This window comes from Dromiciops gliroides, chromosome 3 (genome assembly GCF_019393635.1).
Source record: "Dromiciops gliroides isolate mDroGli1 chromosome 3, mDroGli1.pri, whole genome shotgun sequence".
In the NCBI taxonomy this organism is placed as follows: Eukaryota; Metazoa; Chordata; class Mammalia; order Microbiotheria; family Microbiotheriidae; genus Dromiciops; species Dromiciops gliroides.
This window is the reverse complement of record NC_057863.1, coordinates 61139379-61165121: the sequence shown is the minus strand read 5'-3', so window position 1 is coordinate 61165121 and position 25743 is coordinate 61139379. Positions and strand designations below refer to the sequence as shown.

At 36.2% G+C, this 25743-nt stretch overlaps 1 protein-coding gene across 1 annotated transcript in view; it reads left to right on the top strand.

Annotated features, from left to right (window-relative positions):
- Positions 1 to 25743, top strand: part of NYAP2 (neuronal tyrosine-phosphorylated phosphoinositide-3-kinase adaptor 2) — a 338177-nt gene that overhangs the window by 262592 nt on the left and 49842 nt on the right. The window contains 1 exon segment of the mRNA XM_043997634.1: positions 19497 to 19600. Coding sequence (XP_043853569.1) covers positions 19497 to 19600 — 104 coding nt within the window.

The following is a 25743-nucleotide window of genomic DNA, read 5'->3' as shown; positions in this document are numbered from 1 at the left end:
AGAATGAACAGAATTATAAACATATCTCTTTAGTGATGACTTAGTTTAAAAGGGGTTGCTATTAATTTACTTCTAATTCTCTTCTTTGTGCAATATAGCCTTTGGATGATTTGCCCCCTTGTGGCAAGACAATGTATCTCAACTGCTTGGTGTCCTGTAATAGGCTGGCTCTAGTAGGTTATTCGTAGAGGCTGGGTCCTTTACTGGGTTTAACTTCCAGCATACTTTGGTATGGATTCAATTTACTGGATCTCTGAAGGCTATTTCAACCTTTCAAAGATTACAAGACTATGACCTAGTCTCTTCTAATTTCTATACACAGTGATCTTGAAAAAATATATAGTAATTATTTATGCCTATATTTATTTATTTACTCATTTACTCAACCTGGGCTTGCATTGAAGTTGGTAAAAATAATTATTCCCTTTCAATTATAAAAGTGATACCACTGACTTTGCAACAGTAATTCAGAGATTTTAGGTTGTCTTTCCTAGCAGGGGTGAGGGATTTCATAGATTCACAGAATCCTAGAATTAGAAGTGAATTCAAGGTCCATTTACTTCAACCCATACTTGGACAAGAGTCCTCTCCATAACAAACCTTTAAAATAATCATCCACCTTTTGGTTAAAGATCTTTTTAAACATACCATATGTATGTATGTATGTATGTATGTGTGTATGTATATAAGTATGTATGTGTGTGTGTATTCATGTATATGTACCTGTGTATGTGTGTATGCATGTGTGTCATTTCAACTAAAATAACTTTCATACACCAAATAAAATAGATATAGCCATTTCCATAGCAGAACATAAAAAGTGGTTTGTACTCAGAACTTCAAATCTCTTGTATAGCTTGTTTCCCGTTCACATATATAATAAAAATAATGTATAACTTTCAAAGATGTCCTATTTGTATGTAATTCTCTCAAAAACATGTCGGCCTCCCTGCTTTTCTATTCTGAGCATTTTTTAAAAAATTCTGGAGATCTTTAATGCAGTATTACCTCTCAGGGCAGTCCAATCCACTTTGGGATAGTTCTAAGCATTAGATTAGCAAATCTCCCCCTTTTTTTGAGCTGAAATCTTTCTCTCTATAGGCTGTACACTTTGATCCTAGTTCTATCAACAGGAACAAAACAATTTATTCATCATCAGGCCACCATTAAAGCACCTTCCATGTGCCAATCTCTATGCTAGACTCTGGGGATTTGAGGACAAAAATGGAATCTTCTCGTATTTCAAGGAATTTGTGTTCTCTCTGGTTAAACAATTCTAACCTCTATCCCACAACATAGCCCTTCAAATGATTAAAAACAGTCAATCCCTTCACCACTCTGGTTTTCTTCTTCTGTTTGATTTATGTTGAGTCCTTCCTAAAATGTGGACCCCAGGACCAGATAGATCACTATATTTCAAACATGATCTGACTGTAGTATTACAGGACTATAGCCTTCCTAGTCCTGGACACTTTGCCTCTCTAAATTCTGTCTAAGATTTTCACTGACCCATCTTTGCTAACCTTGTGACCAAGATCATACTTGCATATGGTTGGTGATATTCCTCGTGCTATCTGATAAGCCAAATGACAAAAATAAAAATAAAAACAACCAAATAAAAATCCCTGTGTATCCTGGAGTGAGATAGAAAGTAAAAGGAATACCATGATGGCAATGAGTTGGGTAGTTCCCTTTGCTTGTTTCTGACTCAGTTTCCTTTTTCCTACAAAGAAGAGGATTAGATTAGAAGACCTTTAAAGCCCCAGTTAGTTACATTTTCTACAATATTTTTTATCAATTTTTTAATATTCTTTGTACAAAAGTGATCAGTCAGTCAACAACTATGTATTAAGTTACTACTTTGTGCCTGACACTGTATTAGGTGCTGGTGGTTATCCTTTGTTCTTGGAAAGGATGAAAATGACATCACTATGTTGGAGTCAAAGTACAGTGTGTCTAACTGTGACTGATCAGACCAATATAAACTTGGAAGGTTGTATATTAGGTGCTTGGGTTATAAAGAAAGGCAAAAGACAATTTTCTACTCAAGTACTTTGTTTCTAATGGAATGGGGAGGAGTGTTTTTCTGAGAAAAATGAGCAAGGATGACTGTGCCATTGGGTCACAGAGTAAGCCAGTTGAGAAGGCATGAGAGTATGGGAGGGGCCAGGCTGTGAAGGTCTTTGATGCCAGACAGAGGAAATTATAGTTGATTTTGGAGGTGATAGGAAGCCAATGGAGTTTATTGACTAGAGGGATATTGGAAGCCTAGAATGAATTGGGTGATTACTAACACCTGTTCTAGCTACAATATTTTATGACTGATTAGAGAGGACACAGGTTTAATAACTCTGATTTATGCTACTTTGACAACCTTGTAGAATTATTTTAAAATATCAACCAATAATTCACTATAGCTTCACAAAATCAATAATTACATTAATGTGTTATAGGCATGAGAGAAGGATCCATAATGCAGCCAATCTCATTTAGGTATGTGAGCCAGTTAACTTTCCACTTCATGACTTTACTACGTCAGAGTCACTAACTTCCCTAACTGTGGTTACTCTTGGTTCTCTGTACTAGTCCTTTTTCTCAGTACCACAGAAGGCCTACTAGTTTAGTTCATACTTTAATACGAATGTTATCTATGGCATACCCTTTGCTGAAGAGCCTACAAAGAAATAGACCATCCAAGTCAAGTCATTCTACCTTTGACATATGATCTGATATATATCTATATATACATATATTCCTATATATGTATATAGAGATATTTGTAGATAACTTAATATAGAAAATGCAATCTATCTATATACACAAATATCCATCTGTATCTGTATCTATATCTGTGTCTGTGTCTGTGTCTATGACTTTGTCTATATCTATATCTATATTTATATCATCTATATCTATATCTATATTGTGACGTAAAATTAAATGTGGTCGCCTATTACTGTCCCAAGTGTAGGAAAAATTAGCTGGGGTTTATCATATATTTGTACTTAGAAATTAGAGGCTATTGTACCAGTTTGGGGGCATTAAGCAGTTATTAAAGTATATTAAATATTAGTAAAGAGAGCACACATGGCTCTGAAAGATAGAAAAACCTAGGTAGTATCTAAAGGAGAGAGAAGAGAAAAAGAGGCACTTTTACATAGGAGTCTCAGGCCAAAAAGAGGAAGTCCCTGTGTCTGTGAGAGTGGAAGCTACCTGCGGGTCTGGAAGAGAGGTGGTCCCTACACACTACTCCAAGCTAATTGGCTCCTAGTATTCAAGTCCATTGATTGACATGACTTGGAGGTGGTCTTAAGTTAGTTAGCTTCCTTTAGTTAGTTAGGAAGGTCGATCAACATTTCATTTGAAATTCTCCTGACTCTGGGTTGGCCTTACAAAAGCAGCCAGAATTCCTGTGTGTGGGGGGGTGGGGGTAGGGGGTGGGGGTCTGAGTCCCTAAAACCCCATTATTTTCTCACAAAATCTATATCTATATCTATACACACACATAGGGATATATGTATATAGAGATCGAGATCTATATATGTATATTATGTATATATAACTAGATGTATATGTAAATATCTCAACTGTATATACATATATCCCTATGTGTATATATAGCTATAGAGATTTGCATATGTATATATATACATATATATATGTGGCATTTCCTAAATCTTAAACTGCTATACAAATATTATTATTTAAGTTGATATAATAATATAATAAATGTGATCATAAATATAAAATTATTATTATCATCATCATAAAGATGGGATGGTCATATGGGAAGAACAATGAATGACAAGAGGACTGTCAGGGTGCTTCACTGGTTGGGAGAAAAATAAGGAAGTCCTCTACACTTTGAGATGGAACCTCATGTGGTAAAATTTGGGGAGGAAAAGGAAGAGAATTAAATAGCTCGTTAGGCATGGATGGATTGTAAACTGAACCTTGAAAGGAACTTTCAAATGAACATCACAGAACCATATGCATATCGTGACTATTTTTTTTGTCCTCCCAAGTTTTCTGTTTTTGTTTTGTTTTTTCGGGGGGCAGGGCAATGAGGGTTAAGTAACTTGCCCAGGGTCACACAGCTAGTAAGTGTTTGAGGCTGGATTTGAGCTCAGGTCCTCCTGAATCCAAGGCTGATGCTTTATCCACTGTGCCACCTAGCTGCCCCCTCAAGTTTTCTGTTTTTAAGGCTAAATATGAACTCATTTGCAAACTGATTTTCAAAAGACATAATGTCTCAATGATGATCTAAAGGTCTTTTACCATCCTGATTGCCCCTCCTCTGAAAATTCCCCAGTTTATCAGTCTTTTTTTCTTCACTCTTCTCTGTGATCTTGTCCTCAGCTGAGCTCTAAGTCAAGCTTCCACCATGTTCCACAGGGCCTGTGGATTTCAGATTCTGCCTTCCCTAGGCTATCATTACTAAACAGCTCATTGTTTCATACCTTGAAATCTAACAGACCATGGAGCAGAAGACAATTTCCCATAACCTACTCTTCTTTCTAGTTCCAAGACAGTGATTATTTGGTTCATCAGGGAACATTTTCTGCATTCTGCTGCTGGGTTCTGCCATCTGCCTTTACCCTCAGGTACTAAATGGAGAACTCTCTTATTTCAAAGTACAACCAAAAGAATGAAACTTTCCCAGTGTGAATTGGTTGTTATAAAACACTAAATTATTCTCTCTCTTTTTTTAATATTCTCACTCCTTTCTCTGTATGTGACAGGCATGTAACTGACTGAGGGTCAAATAGAATTGCTTATGCCTGTTTACATATATATTTATTTCAATACTCTGGGCAAAGCATGTATAAATGAGTTTACTGAGAAATAAAGAAAACTTAAAAGCCATATCATTCATTCATTCAACAAATGGATTCATTAAGCTCCTGCTCTGTACAAAGTACTATCCTAGACCCTATGAGCAATATTGAGATGATTAAGATATGGTCCTTTCTTACTTCCGGGAACTTGCAAAGTAGTTTTAGTCATACTAGTAGTTAAAAAATATGGGAAGAATGAGATAATAGTTATAATTATAACTATATAAAGCAATACTTAACATATGTAAAGCACTCCATTTTCTCTACTTAATCTAGTTTTCAAAGCATTTTCAAGAATATAAATTCATCTGATCTTCACAACCATCTTGCAAGATAGGGCAAATAATATTATCTGTTTTATAGACAAAGGAAATGAGTTACACAAGGGTCACACAGCCTTAGATTTAGAATTAGAAAGGAATCAGGGTGTCTGATTCTTAGGCAGTTCACTTTTCTGAAACAAATAGCTTTTCCAAGTAACTTTTAATCATTCTTCCTTCCCGAGGAGGGTGCTCCCTTTTGGCCCATTATCAGTAGAACAAATATCTTGAGCTCTCTTTCTCATTAGAGTATAAGGTCTTTGATGATGGCATTGTTTTCCCCTTTTCATATCCCTAACATTTCACATGGTGCCTGACAAATAGTATAAACTCAATATGTCCTTATTGACTTGACTTGGTCCACATGGACATTGAACCCATTATTGGGGTTTCTAGCCAACTGAGGTAAACAGAATTCCCAATTATCCTAGGGTTCATTATGCATTAAAGGGCTTCATTACCCTGAAAATTGCTAGTGAGAAAGATGTTCCACATTTGGTTGCAAATTCCTTGTGGTATAGAACTATTTAGCCCCCAGTGTTCTCTAGTGAAAGTTTTATGAGGAAATAGTTTTAGAAAAATGTTAGTTTAATTCAAAAAGGGGTGGAGAATGAAATGGAGCAATTCTTTCACACTGATGATGTCATGTAAGTAATGCAGCAGATTGGTCAAATTTGAGATGGCCATAAGCAGTGCAATAACAAAGTTTTCTTTTCCTATAGTGAAAAATTCTTCTGCCTTTTGCTCTAGGAGAGAATTCTGTCACAGGGTCACATATGACACTTGCTTCTTGTTGGCATTATTATAGGCTTTTTGAGTCAGATCACTTGGAAAAGCTAGATCTGGAAATTGGAAACCAAGTAGAATATGATTAAGGGACAGGTTAAAATAAAATCTCTCTTAAAAAAAAAAAAAAGAAAGATAAGGGATAGTTAGGTGGTGCAGTGGATAGAGCACTACCCCTGCAGGACAGAGGATGTGAGTTCAAATCCAGCCTCAGACACTTGACACTAGCTGTGTAACCCTGGGCAAGTCACTTAACCTCAATTGCTTCATCCACACAAAAAGAGAAAAAAGAAAAAGAAAGATATCTGAGCTTTTAAGCCACTTTCAATGGGATGTTATTTATATTATGACAAATCAAGGGAAAGCTAAAAGTCTCTGGGAAATGGTGACTCAAAGGGGATTCAATGTTTAAACCTAGGCTAATGTGCATTAATTCCTCAATTAGATTCTGCCCTTACCTGATTTTTTTTTTTTTGTGGGTCAATGAGGGTTAAATGAATTGCCCAGGGTCACACAGCTAATCAAGTGTCTGAGGTCAGATTTGAACTAAGGTCCTCCTGAATCCAGGGCTAGTGCTTTATCCACTGAGCCATCTAGCTAACCTCCCTTAGCTTATTTTTAAAGAAAGATCCTGCCATTTCAGTGAAGAGACTGCCCTTAACCATCCACAAAATGGAAGCCTGCTTCTTATTACTATAGTCAAAACCTGTCAAAGTATATGTTCTAGAATGTCAGCCTAATAACTCAGACCAAAGGAGGAGATAATAATTACTATTTCTCACTGCCATCTCCTGTCCAAGAGAGTCACTGCAGTTAGGTGAAAATGTTCCCTCCCCTTCTCTCCCATTTTGTGCCCCTCCTGTTCTGAGGCTTTTAAAGTTGCAATTTATTTGATAGTTGGTCAGTATTTTATACCTTCCTGCTGAGAATTTGAGATGTGTAAAGGAGGAGAGATTGTTCATTTGATCAGACTTCATAAACAAGTATTATAGTAAATGATTAATATTCTGAGTAAGTAGAGGCCAAAAGAAAATGAGTAGAGTTGATAGCAGATGAACACGCAGGCCTAGACATTTCTAACATTTGTATAGCACTTAATGTGTGTTTAGCTCATTTGATCCTCACACCAAGTCTGGGGATAGGTAATTTTATTATCCCTATTTTACAGATAAGGAAACTGACTTTCCCTGGGTCACAAAGACAGTAAATGTCAGGCACAGTCTCCCTGATTCCAAGTCCAAAACTTTATTCATTGGACCATAGTTTCTAGCCAGCTGAGTGAAACCATCATAATTCCCAATTATTCCAGAGCTCATTGTGTAGTAAAGTGCTTCATTCCTCTGAAAGAAAATTGCTAGATGTCCCATACTTAGGCTGGACAATTCTTGTCAGATAGCTCTACTCAGTTCCTATGTGCTTTAGAGAAGTTTCCATGTATGAATTTAGAAAGGAGTGAGAGGAGAGAGAAGGAAATGTTGCAACACCCATAAAAGTGAGAGACAGACAGAAAGAGAAATAGAGACAAAGACCAAAACAGAGCTAATAGAGTTGTCCTAGCAAATTATCTTGGTTGTCCTAAATTTTACTCATCCACAAATTATAACAATTGGTCTTTTTAAAATTGCTGTACATTTTATTATTTATCAATTACCAACTTCTTCAGACTTCCCTCTTATTGTAAACAAGAAAAATACTTCAAAAATTACCTTTACTTTATTGTTCTCAGGAGACCCAATGGTCACCTCCTTCTCTTCTCTACCTTCAAAGTTCCCTTTGTTCAATGTTCCCAAGATTTGCCTACACTGAATGTCCTGTGAATTCTAAGAATCCATTGTTTACTCCAAGGGCTCAAGATAGGGACAAAGTGAACTTCTATCTCACAACTATGTCAACTACTATTATATCAATAAAGGATTTCAATAGTAGAGACACAGAGTCATAGGATGGGCCAAAGAAAATAGGGGGGCCAAGAGCCTCTCTTTCTCCTAAATTCTAGAATAGCACTTCTTTTGTATTTTCTATCTCCTATAATCTTTTTCATATTATAGAGTCCATCGCCAATCCAGTGAAGCCTAAGGAACCTCTCTCAGAACAATGTTTTTAAATTCATAAAATAAGGGGCAGCTAGGTGGCACAGTGGATAGAGCACCGGCCCAGGAGTCAGGAGGACCTGAGTTCAAATCTGGCCTCAGATACTTAACACTTACCAGCTGTGTGACCCTGGGCAAGTCACTTAACCCCAATTGCCTCACCAGAAAAAAAAATTATAAAATATGTAGCATTACGAAGGTAACCAATTATATGAAAATACTCCCACCTATTATATATCTTCATATACATACATGTATATATGCACATATGTATTTTTTTAAGTTCGCCAACCCCAGATTAAGAACACCTACCTCTTCTACACAAACTTGGGAGGGCTTGAGCAATAATAGAATGGTGACTATTATTATTATGTCTGTAAGTGATCACTGTGACCTTATCTCTGAGTTGCTTCCTTGGCATGCTCCCTTATACCCTGAAACATTTTTAAATGAGATCAATTGTGGAAATAAATTCAGTGAAGGACAGTTTATTTCAAACCCTATCAAAGAGCAGTTAGTTCCTGAAATTTTAAAAGAACCTCATTATGTGAATTTTCTCCCCTAGAGGCTGCTCTATGGTAGGAACTTTGACAAAAATATTCTAGCCAGGTGAATGTGAATGTCCTTTCTTTAGGTTTCTGAAACTTTGAACTTCCTCCAAAACTCAGGCTTTTAATGTTCAACAAATCACCCTTTCCTTTTAGAAATGAGAAAACCATCCTAAATACCATGGAACTAATAATACTTTTTTACTATTTACCATGGTATGGATAAAAGGATGAGAGTAGAAAAATGCAACCCCTAAATAACTCAAAGTCCAGTTCATTTTGATGAACCCATGTTTCAATGTCTTTTTTTAAACCACCAAACTTTTTTTCCAGAGACTTTAACAAATAACAAAAAATAATGGATGTGAATTTTCTTTTCCCTATTGGATTCTCCCCATCTGCTTTGACCCTTCTGTAAGAGAAGTAAAGATTAGAAAGGTATACAACAAGAGAAAAGATGAAAAAAGGAAAATGTCTCAATCATTCAGTCCATGAACAATCAAGAATTTTTAAATGGCCAAAAGAATTACAGTTTTCATTTCGTATTTTATCTCTGAATGAAAGAATGAAATTCATTGCTAGAAGAAACATTAGGAAACATCTAGCATGATGAGATCAAAGATTTAAAGGTAACAGGCTCTTTACAGTTCATCTCATTCAACTCCTTTTAATAGATAAGAACTATGAGGCCAAGAAAGTTCCAAGAACTTTCCTTGGTTTCTCCAGGCAAGGGATTCTAATTCATAACCCATGACTCCAGGTTCAGTGTTCTTTCCACTAGATGTAATCCACCCCTTTTTACAAATGATGGGATTGTGATTAAGAGATGATGTCACTTTCTCACAGTCACAAATATGAGGCCGTAGGAAAAAGAAAATATTCACAGTATATGGAACACAAGCCCACCAGAAGCAAGAGATACAAAAAATGGAGTTTTTACATGTCTGAAAAATCCAACACTAGCCATTTTTGAGTTTTAAATAATGGTATTTATTCCTAAGTAAATAATCAAATTTTTAAAAATACCATGTGATAGAATGTATTAAGCAAGATTAGAAAATGTTCAAGGAACAGTTTCCATTCATCAAATAACAATTGTTACTTTAAAATTATATTCAAGAGATTGATTTCCTAAACCATTTGATTTAAGAATCAACATAACAGTGATTTGAACAGATTAAGGTATTCCTCCTCTAAACCCAGTGACCCCCACCCTTTAATCCCTTTTCCCTACTCTTAAAAATCATTCTTAAACTTGGACAGTTTCCAAAAGGAAAGTGATCAGACCTTTGAAAAGAGAAAAGAAGGGGCATCTAGGTGGAGCAATGGATAAAGCACTGGCCCTGGATTCAGGAGGACCTGAGTTCAAATCCAACCTCAGACACTTGACACTAGCTGTGTGACCGTGGGCAAGTCACTTAACCCTCACTGCCCCTTAAAATAAAAAATTAAAAAAATTCATAGCCACACCCTACTGCCATGAGAGAGAGAAAAAAAGAAAACAGAAATTGTGTTATTGAGGGATTTTTTTCATTCAGAAAAGACAACAGAAGGAAGACTTGAAAGAAGCATAGACAAGCAAGACAGATTTGAAAGCTACAACTTGAATTTTCATTATATGCTTAAGAACAAAAGCCAGCTATATGTAATAAAATTTTGCTGTGTCATATGACAATCTCTTTGCTATATCAAGTATATATAGAAAAGTCCTTTTCATTTGGACTTTGTTAAGTTTATTTTGAAATATATTTTAAGGGATAAGGATTTATTGGAGGGAATACTTTTCATAAAATTTTAACTAAGTGCCAATGCAGTTTTCTTCATTTGAGTAAGTGTGGAAAGGACTTTAGATAGGTGTAATATTTTTTTCTGAATATTGTCTTTTTTGGGGGGGGTGGTTTGCAGGGCAATGAGGGTTAAGTGACTTGTCCAGGGTCACACAGCTAGTAAGTGTCAAGTGTCTGAGACCAGATTTGAACTCAGGTCCTCCTGAATTCAGGGCCATTGCTTTATCCACTGCACCACCTAGCTGCCCCCTAAATATCATCTTTTTTAAAAAATGGTGGCCTTAGAAAACTTCTACAATAGTGGAGTATGATCGACATCTTTTTGATTGCAAAACCTGCATTCATTTGAACACACCACACTATTTCTCTCTCATGTGTTGAAAATGTGGCCTTTAACATGTAGGTAGATTCCAACTTCTCTCAAAGACCTTCCGCATGATCTCAAGTACTAACTGCTACTTGCCTGGCTCACACTCAGAGTCTGTCAATGTCAAGTACATTTTCCAGTATTCAAAGCAACCCTCTTCTGCCTTTCATGTACCCTGGAAGCTGGATAGACATGATTAGAAATTTCCACCAGCACAAGTCACAATACTTCTGTTGGCCTTTGAAAGAGAGTGCATTTAAAAAAAAGGGCGGGGGGGGGCGGGACAAAAGGATCTCCATTATCTGAGTATGACAGATTTCAATTTTTTGATGTTAGATGAAAGCATTGTTTTTTGGTAAGGCAAATCTCTTATAATTGAGCACACACCTTGAGTGGGAACCTGGTCCTTTGCCTTTGCTTTTGAAAAGCAAGGACAACAACTTGGAAGCAGCCACACTAGCAACAGAAGCTCAAAAGATTTCCCTACAGGCAGTACTAAATGAGATTAATATTGGGTTTTGCATTTCCCTTACAGTGAGAATAAGAAACTTTCTGTGCTTATTATTAAAGACAAAAGACAACAAATATTTATATTCAGGGAAGCAGATTGACCCAATGTATGAGCACCAAACATTGTATTCACCAAATAAGTCATCAATAAGTACTTTTCTTTTCCCTTTAATTATTTTGCTTGATGATCTCATCAGTTCACTTGAATTGAAGTATCCTTTGAATGTACCTGATTCTCATATCTGTATTGTCCAGCCCTTATGTCTCTTCTGATCTTCTGGTCTCTCATCTTTTGCTCCCTATGAGGCATCTCCAAATGGATAACTTCTAAGCAACTTACATTTAGTAAATCCAAAACTGAGCTCATTACCTTTCCCTCCAAAGCATCTCCTCTTCCTAATTTCCCAATTACTGTCAAGCTTGCCATGTCCTCACTGTCAAGTGTGCATCATCCATGCATATATATACATATATATACACATATATATACACACACATATATGCATGTATATATATACATATACATATATATACATATGTATATATACATATGTATGTGTGTGTATGCACACACACACATATGCATACCCAGGTTCTCAACTTAGAGGTCATTCTCAATTCCTCACTCTCTCACTCTCTCACTACCTTGACCAACCACTTGCCAAGTCCAATTGTTTTTATCTTCTTAACATCCCTTATATATCTCATCTGATAGCGCCCAAGCCCTGGTGCATGTCCTCATCACCTCATGCCCAGACTATTGCAATGGACTGCTAGTTGGCCACCCTGACTCATCTATTCCAATTCTAATCTATCTTCAATTAAACTTCATTCAACCCAGTTGCCAGATTGATCTTCCTAATACACAGGTCTGATCATGTCAATTATTAAATCAACTCCAGTTAAGGTTGGGAGATTGTCCATGGATAGAGTATATACCCTAGACTACGTAATTACTTTTCATTTTATTAAAATCCATACCCACACTATACTAGAATGGCCTCCCAGACATGAATGGTTATTTCTGCCTTGGAGTAGAGGTTGTTATAGGCACAGGGAGATCACAAATCATTGTGGTATTTGTCTGTTGATTGTGTGCTTATTCCCTCCTCCCCCCATGCATCTTTTTTTTTTTTTTGTGGGTCAATGAGGGTTAAGTGATTTTCCCAGGTTCACACAGCTAGTAAGTGTCAAGTGTCTGAGGCCAGATTTGAACTCAGGTCCTCCTGAATCCAGGGCCAGTGCTTTTTCCACTGTGCTACCTAGCTGTCCCAATTTTTTGGCGGGGGAGTGGGGGCGGTGGGCAATGAGTGTTAAGTGACTTGCCCAGTGTTAGTCCAATTTTTTCAATGTAAAAGGGAGGATGATATTGTTGGTTCATGTGTTATGCCTGCTGTTTATACCCTTATCAACAATTTCTAGAACCCCAGAAACTACTCATAGAATCATAGTTTTAGAGCTGGAAAGGAACTTAGAAGTCATTAAAACCAATCTCATCATTTTATAATTGAGAAAACTAAGACTGAAAAAGAATATATGTAATTTCCCAGGGGTCATAGAGCTAGCCAACTTTATTTCATAGGTTTATTAGTTCACTTTTTATTCCATGCCCCCCCAAATATAATAAACACCAGAAATTTATTTATTTTTTTATTATGGGCTATCCTAGAACTTTTTGGACAATTTTTTCTGGTTTCAATTCAGAGCAGATTCTATGGACTCCCTTGAACCTCTAAGGTGTTTGCATATATACCTTCACAGACTTAAAGTTCCAGGACCAATTCCTATTTTACAATTCTAGTTTTGTAGTGCCGCTCCCACCTGCAGATTGCAATAGGGTATAGTATTTAACAAATTGAAAGGTCGTCCCTTCTGTTGAAAGTAATTCTGCTGCCCGTGACACAATCTATTCACGAACCAGCTACCAAACTTAATTTATGCATGGGATACTTTGGAGGGAATAAGCCTGTGAAAATTCTAGTAATTCAATTCAACTTAATTCAATAGTATTTCTAACACTATTCTAGGTTCTGGAGATGCCAAGGCAAAAATGAAGCAATTCTGCCCTCCAAAATTTTATACTTTATTAACGGAAAAATACACACATGTACATATATACAGTTAGCAATATAAGGTTCTTCCAAAATTTCTTTGTATTTACTATGTGTGTATGCATGCATGTATATGCATATGTAATTTTGTATGTATACATATATATGTATGCATAGAAATGTGTATTGTATGTGTGTATGCATATGCACACATGGATGCATACCTATGTGGCTATGCATGTATATATACTCACATATACCTAAACATATTGAATACACATATACGCTCAAAGTTAGCACTTGCTGGTTCCATCAAAATAATTTTGTATTTATTGCGGATGTATGCATGTGTTTATATGGATATGTGAATATGCACATACATCTGTATATATCTGTATACATCTGTATATATGTATATATACACACATTAATACGTAGGTATGTGTATGTAGCATGTGAACTGGGCCTTGGTTGTAGCCATGAATTGCTGTAAGAGTTAGATATAATGAAGAAAAACATTTTAATCATGGTGCTCAGCTTATTCAAAACTGAATAGAGATTGTATGTCAGAAAAGTTAGGTTGGAGTTATATTGAAATGAAAGGGACATTGTGTTTTAGCCTAGAGACAACAGGAAATTATAGAAGATTTTTGAGAACGATACGTTCTGATATAGCAGTAGTAGATGTAGCAATATCTACTGTGTTTCTGTGTTGGCATCACATTATAAATTGGAGCTAGGAGACAGAGAGAAGCCAAATTTTGAGCCAAGCTGTAAAAGGAAATGCAGCAGCAGTAGTGGTACCTTTAGTAGCAATAATGGTTGTAAAAATCAAGGAAGAAACTGTTAAATGCCTCATAGGTTCTAAGCAATGTGTTATGGGCTCAGGTTGCAATAATCACAATAATAATCATAATAAATTAAATGCCCCTGATGTTCTGGAACTTATACTTTATCTGAGACAAGATGTACAAATAGGAAATACACAGAAAATGTATGTGAAATAGATGAAAGGTAATTTTAGGAGGAAGGTATGAGAAGTGAGAGATGAGAATCAGATAACATGCAGAAAATAAAAATGAAGCCATGCTTTGTAGGAAACATGGGATTCTTAATGATGGAGGTGAAGAAGAAATATATTACATGCATGAAAAACAATGGGCACAAAGCAAAGGAGATAAGAAATAGATTGTTCTATGAAGGGAATAACAAGAGGACCAATTTGGCTAGACCATAGATATCATGAAGGTGGGTAATGTACAATAAGACTGGAAAGGCAAAGTGGAATGAGGTTCTGATGGGCTTTTCCCTGGGCAAGGCGCTTAACCTCTCTGTACTTCAGTCTGCTCACCTAACTCACAAAGTTGTGAGGATCAAATGAAACAACTTGTATAAAAGACTTTTTAAACTTTAAAACACTATCTTCTGATTCTAAGTTGAATCCTGTTTTGACTATATCATAGTAACTAATGAGTGGAATAAAGGGGGAAAACTGTCTTTGTTGTGTGACATTATTGATGAACTGTTTTATGGGATATTTCTTTTTACTTCATATACTTAGACACATAAGTTCCCAGTCTGCTCCTGTAGATAGGAGCACAGAGTAAATAAATAAGCACTTGATCACATGGCATGAGACACTCACTTCATTAGCTCAATGGGTAATGTTTTCAGCCATAGTGCTGGAGAGAATCCTGGAGTTAAACCACATCATTTACCTCTGATTCCTTGGACTGGGATTGAATTTGCTATTTCAGTGTGTCTAACTGAGTTCTCAGTACTGTGATTCCAAGGAAACATCAATCAGAGCATCCCATTCCAGAATCATGATGGGAATTTGATGCTATATACTCTGAAAGGGTAGGTAGTACTCCCAAGGTAAGTGTGCATTCATGATACCTAACATTCAAAAGTTACAAGTTATATTGCTATCTCTTTCTTTAATATTGTGTACTGCCCTATGAATGACTTATAAAACCATTTATATCTGCTTCTGTAAATACTTCAGGTACACTAAATGGAAATAATTAATTGAATATTTCAAGAAAAAAGAACCTCCAATTTCCATCTTTCCATCTGATAGATTAACCATATGATTCCATCAGTCACCTACTGCTGTTCCTATCTTTCCATAACCTCCTCTCTTTCCTCCTACATGGTGGGATGAGGGTCCTTGCATAACCAGCCTGCCTCAGTAAGAAATAAGCATCACAGAAGATGTTTGAGCATGGAATGACACCCAGCAAATAATATTTTTAAATGATCAATTCACATCACTATGTAGGATAAATTGAGAGGAGGAGAGCTTGACATGAAATCAAGAACCAGGCATCATTTCAGGATGATCTAGGTAAAATTAGATTTGAATTGTTGGAGGAAAAATGGAGAGAAAAGAAAAAATGGGAATAAAGTCAAGTATAGAGATCTGGATTTGAGAATCATTGGGTGGGTGAAAGTTGAGGTAAGAGTGGATGAGTTAATTCAAGGGTGTGAAGATAATTGTTTTGTTTTAGTTTTGTTTAATCAAGACTTGTGTTTTAATTTATATAGAGCACTCCAAACATAGAAATTTTCTCCATTCATCAGTTATATAAATCAACAATTAGTTATCTAGAACGTACATTTTTAGAGGGTTGTCTAAGGCACTGTTTTGATTTGAATAGGGTAGAACATCTACAGTATGTAATGTGTCCCAAAGATCATTGGTATCGGATTCTCATTTCCATTGGTGGAAATCAATGCCAGTATCTCTGTGTGAAAGACTAGGTGGGAGTTGGTGAGAGCAAGACAGAGGAGAGATCCAGTCTTTTCAGTTTCTGGACTTTCTTCTAGTCTTTTGAGTCTCTTCAAATGCTGCAATCTCTGGGTATTACCTGGGGACACTGACAAGTGGTGACTTAGCTAAAGTAGAATACTTGTGTAATATCTAAGGTAAGACTTGAAAACAAATTTGACTGAAACTATTCCAAAGTGTTATCCTTCAGAAGCTTAAATAATGAGGGAAGACAACACACAAGAGGCAACTGAAAAGTGGGGAGTGCTGTGTTCTCTGGGGAGATTGGTTTGGAAGTTGAGAATGTCAACAGCAGAACTGGAAGAGGAATAATGGCTGTTCAACTTGAATAAAATGGATGCCCTTGGAAGAATTCACCAAGGGCAGAAGGAGACTAGCCTACCTAAGGGACATTGTAAAATGAGAAAATGTTAGTCATATTTGGATTTCCACAATCAGGAGGTATCAGGTACAAGGGGAAGTCACTTAAAGTCTGGAGCAGAACTGAGAGTAGAATGAAGGCATCTGGCTTGGGCCTTTCTGGTGTGTAATTTAAGATTCTAAATGTGGGTTCTAATCTGTTCCCCAAGTTTTGGGGGAAACTGACTAAAATTACTGATAAAATGAGTTTAGGTTTATAAGGATTTATTGAAAGATAGAAAGAGAAAGATTGAGAACAGAATTCCAACAGCATGGCAATCCTATCTTTCCTCAATTTTCCTGTGAAGTCTTCTGCCGCCACCACCACCACGGTGAAGTCAGAAACCAAAAAGAGACAGAGCTCTCTGCACAGGCCCTCCTTCCTCCTTCCTGTCCCCTCCCAGAAAATGGGAGTCACACACACACACACACACACACACACACACACACACACACACACACACGCGCGCGCACACACACACACACACACGCGCGCGCACACACACACACACACACACATATATATATTTTCCCCTGAGTAAAGAACCTCAGTAGAATAGTATATGTAGGAGTCTAGTTTAAGGGTATCATTAGGTGGAGAAGAAATAAAAGCAACTGATGTAAGCTACTTAATCAAAAAAGAGTAGCACGTTGTTGTCTTTCTAGGCCTCTAAATGGTATTTTAATGGACTGAATGGGCATCTGTTCTCCAAAATGTGAAGTGTGTATTTTCATCTTTTCTAATAGCATTAGGTCTGTTATTTCTTCTTTTCCCCCCTCTTTCTTAGTCATACTCTTGCTTCCATTAGTTTAACAACTTAATTTGATCAGAAACTAGCTTTATAAATTAGCTCACTTTAGCAAGAGAAGTTGTTTTTTTTTGTTTGTTTTTGTTTGTGAGGCAATTGGGGTGAAGTGACTTGCCCAGGGCCACACAGCTAGTAAGTGTTAAGTGTCTGAGGCCGGATTTGAACTCAGTTACTCCTGAATCCAGGGCTGGTGCTTTACCACTGCGCCACCTAGCTGCCCAAGAGAAGTATTCTTAAAAGGAATTGTTATGGTGCATCAAAGAGAGATCTTTTGGAGAATTTAAAAAATCTTTATTCTTAAAGTTTTGTTTAGTTATATTAGGGATTAGCTAAGTGAATGTGCACCAATACACAAATGTATATAATACTTGCTGTATCAAAGACAATCAAAGTCCAAGCAAGGTTATAGCTTATATGTGTGTGTGAATATATGTATATATGCATGTGCATATGTATATGTATGTGTATATGTACATATAAATGCTAAAACCTTGCTTGAACTTCATACACATGTGTATGTATGTACATGCATATATATGTATGAGTATATATACATCACACAACCATACAATACACATTTATATATACATACACATGTATATATTCTCTCTCTCTGTCTCTCTCTCAATAGATGTTGTTCTGTACTTAACAAAAGCCTAGTATTTCCATACAACAAAGAACACAAAACCAGGGTTCCATATTGCTTACTTAAACACACATACACATTTGATAAATTCAACCCATTACATTCAAAATTCGAATACATTTTTTGCCTCCCTCTGAACATCCTTCTGTCCATTTTATGAAATGTTTCAATGGCCTTCCTTTTTTTCCAGTGTTTTTGTTTTTGTTTTATTTTGTTTTGTTTCTGTATCACCTTTGTTATAAGTTCTCCTTACCAATATAAAATAAAATAGGAAAACCATTAAGAAATAAGCATAGTCAAGCCAAACAAATCTACACAGTGCCTGTGTCCAAAAATGTATATCTCCTTCCATACTTCTATCAGGTGTAACGTGCTTTATCAAAGGGGCTCTTGAGGTGTGATTTGTTGTTTTGATTGGAATTCTTAAGTGTATCAAAGTTGTTTTTCTTTACAATGTTGTTACCATGATATGAATCATTCTCTTGGTTCTGCTCACTTCTCTCTGAATCAGTTCATGTTTCTCAGGTTTCTCTTGAATTATGTTTTTCATTAATTCATATGGAGCAATGATATTCTATTAAATTAATATACCATAATTTGTTTTGCTATTGTACAAATGATATAAATGCCCTTCATTTCTAATTCTCCCATTCTTTCCCCCTTCTCTATTCTCATCTTGAGTTGATGAAGTTTATTTTTTCTTGACATTATTCTCTCTTTGATATTGCTCTCCCTCTTAGCACCACTACCCCAACTCTTTCCCTATCATTACTACATTTCCCTCTTGGTTTTGTGGCATTTTTCAACAAACTCATTCCTAACTCATTTCAACAAAACTCATTTTCTTTATAGGTTTTACAAAGACCTTAGAGATGTATATGATATACTGTATATGATGCTATGGTTTTGTAAATTTAAAACAAAAAATAAAGGAGTTATTAAATATTGAAACCTCTTTGTGACTTTCTGCCCACCTATAATTATAGCTAGGCAATTTATAGTCATCTACATTAGTTGGGGATCACCAAGATAATGAGGTTTTTGTTCAACATTATCAATGTTAAAAAATAAAATCAACCTTTCATAGAATAAGTTGCCTTCACATAATGAAACAGTAATCCAACGTATGTATGCTTCTTTTGGAAACTGATCAGTCTTAAAACAGATTGCTTTTTACCTTTTTAGATGAATTTAGAAATAAGGAGAAACACAGGCAATCTAGGGGTTTGTAGATACTTCTCCTTATCTCCAAATTGCTGATTTAAGCATGGAGCACTATTCACAATTGATGGTCACTAAAGGATTTAGACAATTGCCATTAATAACATTTCTGATAATAGCCCATATATTAAAATGGATAGTGGCAAAGTACAATGAGAGACAATCTGGAAGCAGTTACTCATCATAACTGCATGGAAAGTGTTCTTATGAAATGGTTCCTCAGAGAAATCAATTTGACATTACTAGATATGAGAAGTTCATTTCCTTACTTCTCACCAGCCTGAATTGAGGTCAGTAGTGCTAATTCTTTGTCTTTTTCCTCCTTCACAGAGCCTAAAGTAAGCTGCAGATTAGGTCGCTCTGCATCCACATCAGGTGTGCCTCCTCCATCAGTTACTCCTCTCAGGCAAGCCAGTGATCTGCAACAGAGCCAGGTACCATCATCGTTAGCCAATCGTGAATGACTTCATGTGACGCACGCAACATGCCAAATGCTTCTCACGTCTCTCTGTCTGTCATTTGTTACCTGTAGACTCTTGACATTTGCTTTTACTTTTCTATGTGTGCATATGCGTGGATGAGATGGGTTGTGCAGTTGTGTGTCCCATCACCCAGCAAGGAAAGTCTGCTCTTTGCTCCCAGCGGAACTTTCTTTGCTGTTCGTCCCCAAGCTGTTTCTTTTTGTCTCTATTTTCCATCATTCTGTAATATAAATGTAGTAAATTTGTACTATCTGTATCAGCTTGGTTGGTATTTTTAGTCTTTTTTCCATGTTTTATATACTTTTATACTGTCTTGAAAAATTTATCAGCATTTGATAAATTTAACTATTTTATTTTATGTAGATTTCTGTTAAATGTCTTGTTGAAAACACATCAATGTTGTCACCAAAGTTGTACATATGTTTGAACTCTGGTTTTATTGTACTGTAACATTTGTGCCAGTTTCATATATTCTTTAGCTTGGAGCATGACTATAAGACACTGTGAAATATTGTTGTCCTTATAAATGCTCATATATGAAGTTATTTTGATTAAACATGGCAGCTAGCCTCTCTACTAACCTAGACCACATAGGCAAACTGAACCACTGGAGAGTATAATTCTAATCATATTCATAAAAAATTGTAAAATAAGAATTCAAGGTTAAACAAAATGTCTTCTCACAATAACTCTGTCAGTAATGATGTCAGCAAGAGACTTTAAGTGTTCATGAATGGTCAATGAGACTATAAAATGTTATCACTTAAAGTGACTAGACAAGAAATTAAGAAATAGGTTCAAATACCATGTAATTCTGTGTAATATGAAATGTTAACATACTCTTCACTTGAGGGCATGTTGTATTTTGGGTTTTTTCTAGTTTTCTAGAAAAATTAAACAAAAGATTAGCAAGTGCTACCATGATTCTATCTAAATATCTTCTCTTTTACATGTTAATAGACACAGGTGTAAATCTGCAGTATAAAGGAAATTTCAACATACAGAGTTCTCCATACCATTGAAAATTCACTTCTGGATCTCCATTTCACCCAACCCCTCCCTTGCCCCTCAACAATAACAACAAAACCTTACCAATAGAAAATAGAAACCTATTCAATTTTTATTTTTTGAGATTAACAGTGATTTTAACATGTTCTTATGCCTTCTTGGTCAATTGATGTTAATATTCATGAAATTCATTTCATATGTATATATACAGAGAAGGAGAGAGAGAGAGAGAGAGAGAGAGAGAGAGAGAGAGAGAGAGAGAGAGAGAGAGAGAGAGAGAGAGAGAGAATGAGAATCTTTAAAATGGCACCTTATGAAATAAATCCATAGAGGACAGAGGACATCTCCTCTACGGGGAATGACCATTACTGAAAATATACTTCTGCTTAAGGAATTATACACATCAATTATTCAAAATGTCAGGCTGTTTGAAAAATGTGAACCAGCAGAATAATTGTACTTCCTTCTAATGGGAGGCAGCAGTGTTTCTTAGTGTTTTGCACTGACCTAATGTGCTCATGCTTTGATTTATGAATAAGAGAAGCACTCTACAAACAAGACATAAGTCTGGCTTCTTTCCGACAAAGGCACCTTGACTGCTCTTTTGACGATGTAGTCTCTGGCTAAGAAATGAATGGGAAAAGCCTTTAAAATTGAATTCAAGCATTGTAAGGAGATTGATACTTCTGGATAGTGCAACCTGGATGACCAGTGCCATTAAAGGAAAAAAAAGGCTACATTCACCAAACGATTAAATAAGCAAGAAGAGATTTGAAAGAGAAAACTGCAGTAAAAGATTCAATGATTATTATGAATGGAATTAATGTATGTTATACTATGTATATTTAGCTTGTGAATTGTCCTTTTCTCACTGAAGAAATCCTCTGTATTCCTTTCTCTTTCCCCACCTCTATGCCTCCTCAGTGTTTTAAGGAAGTGGAGTAGACCTTAAGAAGGTACCCATTGTGATAAAGATATTGGTCATTGTGGCAGCATCATTAACCATTTGTAGAATCCTCCTTGTATCTTCAAGGAGGATAATACCCTTTGACCTCCAAGGGAACTGGTAGGAGGATTTAACATGATACATACACCACAGGTATTCCATTATAGTGATGGGGAGTAGAGGTCAGATTTGGCATCAGCTAGATCACGAGTTCTTACCCTTTTTTGTGGCATGGACCCCTTTGGCAGTTTGGAGCAAAGGGACCACTTCACAGGAGAATCTTTTTAAATACATAGAATAAAATGTATTGGTTTACAAAGGACACCAACTACATTGAAATAAAACAAATATACAATTTTCCACATTCAAGTTTTATAGACTCCTCTGAAAACTATTCATTAATTCCTTTGGGGTCCATGGGCTGTAGGATCTCTGGCCTAAATCATTCACTCAGGGATAGCATTTCTATGGTTTGGAGTTGAAATAATAACAATGGACATTCATGCATTGCTACTATGTTTTAAAGTCTCAGATGTGATTATGGGACAAAGAAATGCATATTCCCTTCTCTTATAAGTTACTAGTCTCTAGAAGTGAAAAAATCACTCTCCTAGACTTAGTTCAGAGAATGCTAATTACGTGAATCAGACAAGAAATGTCTTTAAGGTAGGACCACTAGTAACTGAATCCCTTTGTCACCAAATCATAATACTTTTGACGGTTGTTTGGCATCATTTTAGGACCTGGAAATCCTCATTTACAAACCAATGGGTCATAGAGCTCCCAGTACGAAAAATCTTGGCTGATTATATTTCAAGATGTCACTACTCATGTCTTCTAATATTTTCCCTACTCCCCCCCCCAATTCTATTAAATTAAGGAAATCTATTGGATGTCACAGATATAATTCCCATGATACTCACCTCCCTTGGTACTACTGAGTCAAGCGACATTAAACTATGCATAGTTTTGGTGAAAACATGGCATAATGGAAAGAACATTGAAATTTGATTTGGGGGTCCTAAGTTGTATCCCACTAACTGTGGGACTTTGGACATGTTCTTTAATCACTGGTGATCCATACTAGTTGTCTTTAAGGACACTCTTCCTCCATGAGGGGGATTTCTTTTCCCTTTTCTCTTCAGACTTCTTGTTTTCAGTATAGTCTGCTGCTTTCTATATTTGTGGCTTGCTTTGTACTCTTGAATAGGGTTCCTATGATGAGTTTGTAACAGCCAGAAACCTCCATGGTGCCTAGGAGATAGGATAAAAAGTTCACTGCTATTTAACAAATTTTAGCTTTTACATTCTGAATCCAGAAACAGAGAGGTAATGGGGATGTTTGTGTGGCTTTGGAGCATATTTAGGGGCAGTAGTACTGCAAACACAGGACCACAGGACTTTGTCAAATCACTCCTTTGAGAACATTTGGGGAATAAAGGAGGCTCTAATCAGTATAGAAAATTTCTCCCAGCACAAAGAAGAAAACTCTACTAAGATGCCAGGAGATCCAAGGGAGGCAAGGAGTTGCTATTTTCTCTAAATTAAGGAACATGTAAGGCAGAAGAAAATTCCAGAAATGTAGTATCCCCAGAGATGTGCCTCACTTGTAACATAATATATTGTAGCATTTGTTATCTTATGAATGCTTGAAGATTGGGCTGCATTTCTGCACCAATAATTAGGCAGCAATTTCCTTAGTTGCAAAAGCTAATCTATATGGAAGTTAGCATATGCAACACAGAGCTCAAGTCTTATCTTTTATTTTTCCTTCTCAAAGTAAAGCTTAAAACCAAAAAAACCAAAACACAAAACAAAACAAAACAAAAAACAAAAAACAAACTCAGGGCAAAAGGAAATAAAAACTGAGTTACATATACAGTAATGTTTCACAGTGTGAATCCCAAAATCCACAGCTGAGATCAGACCCATTCACTCAGTGACATCTCCTATGCCCTATTTCCATTGGAGATAATGATGGTTTCATTCATTCTACAATAGGGTTAGGATAAGTGAATACCAGTTATTGGGGTCCCATATCAGGACCACTCTCTTTTAAAAGAACAAAACAATTAGTATAGACAAGCATAGTCTCTTGTGAACAGATTTAGGTTTAATGTAAGAAAAAATCCTAACAATTAGAGCTATACAAAAATTAAATAGGGTTCTATGGGAGGTCATGGCTTGCCCTTCAGTGGAAATTTTAAGCAATGGCCATGTGACTATTTTTCAGTTATGATGTAGGCATAATTCCTGTTCAGGTAGGTAAGAATGAGGCTAGATAATCATTGAGATCTCTTCTGACTCTGAAATTCTGGGATTTTATGGTTCTCTGTAGGATTTCATGAAAGGGAGAAGAGGGAAATTTGGCAGCAAAGGTAGATTGGAGCTAGCCATTCATACTGGTTTTGTAGATAAGGAAAGGACATTGAAGTGTAAATAGAAGGGCTTGATTTATCACCTGCATCTCAAAACTTACTACTGGCTGTACCAAGCTGTGAGAGTTAATTGCTAAAAACTAAACAAAGTAAGCCATAAGAAAATGAGCAGTTAGGGATTTTAAAACAACTACACCCTAAAAGGGAAACTAATACTGAAAAGAGGCAAATGTTTCCTAAGCCTCTTGGATCATTTACCTTTAGTTCCTATGGAAACTAGAAATTGCAATTTTAATACAACTAATCAGTGATCATTATAGTGTCTGAATTCTATAGGTGCTTAATAAATGCTTATTGAATAGATGAATCCTTTAAGAATTTCTCCTCCAGCCCATGATATGTAGGTGTCAGCATATTACAAATGATTATTAAAATGTTTCTGCATGTTGATAAGTATGATTGGCAGCAGTTGCTATGAACGAATCCTTGGATATTTCCATATCACAGGGCACATAACTGACCTAGAGTCAAAGGTAACAGATCCAATTCTGTTGAAGCATCACAGAATTATAGATCCAAAGGCATATCTGAATCATAGGACTTGAGATCAAATGTCACCTCTGACATTTAATACCTATGTGATCTGGGGCAAGTCTAACCCCCTAGGGTCTCAGTGTCCTTATCTGGAAAGTGATGGCATTAAGACTAGTTGCATTGTGAGGTCCCTGACAGCTCTAAATCTATACTTCCACTACCCTAATATAGACAAGTAATTTAGGATGATCATCTCCATAAATGTTCTTTTGCACCACCCCCCCCACCCCACCTTGGTCTATTTTGATCCATGCAGTAGACCTAAAGATTGATAATATTACCAAACGTTTATGTAGCATTTACTGTGTGCCGGGCACCATGCTAAGCACTTTACAATTATTATCTCATTTGATCTCATAATAAAAGGTGCTTTGAATCAAATATCAATATATTGTCTCCCTTCTCTTTGTTCATAGAGAATTTACTCGTAAAAGGTGTGTCTGTGTGTATCTGTGTGTGTGTATTAGTATGCATGTAAAATGATATTATTTTAACAAAGGTAGCCACTCCAGAGTAGTTTTCACAGAGGGCATAGATAACTAGTTAAATATAATAGGGTTATGCCTGAGAATGTTATTGGTGGGGTATGTAGAACATCCAATCCCACCTTTTTCCTCATCTAGCCCAAATCTTTTTCACACATTTATTAAGTGCCTACTATGTGCCAGGTACAATAATAGGATACAAAGTAAGGTAAAAGACAGTTCCTACACTCATGGTGCTCATTATCGAATAAATTTCAGTTAGGCCAGGGTTGTTTTTTTTTAAGTTAGTAAGCATTTATTAAGTACCTACTACGCGCCAGACACTGTGCTAAGCATTTTTGTCTTATTTTTGTTCCTGTGTAGGGAAAAGAAAGCACCAAATTATATTTACTTTTTACTACTTATGGAAAATCAGGGAAAGGTCCATTTCAGCTCTAAAGTTTGTGTTCTTTCTGATAAAGGATATAGAAATGAAGAGTCTGACTTTGTAGAATAGGGAAAGACGTAAGCAAATTGAGGAATAGTTTTGTTTTATCTTGATAGTCAGAGGCAGAGTAAAAAAGGATGCTTGGTTTAATACAACATTCATCCAACCAATATTTTTGAACCCCTGAACAACGCGTGAACTCCCACAGTTCATGTCCTTCTCTCATCTTTAATTCTCAGCAATAGAATGGATTTATT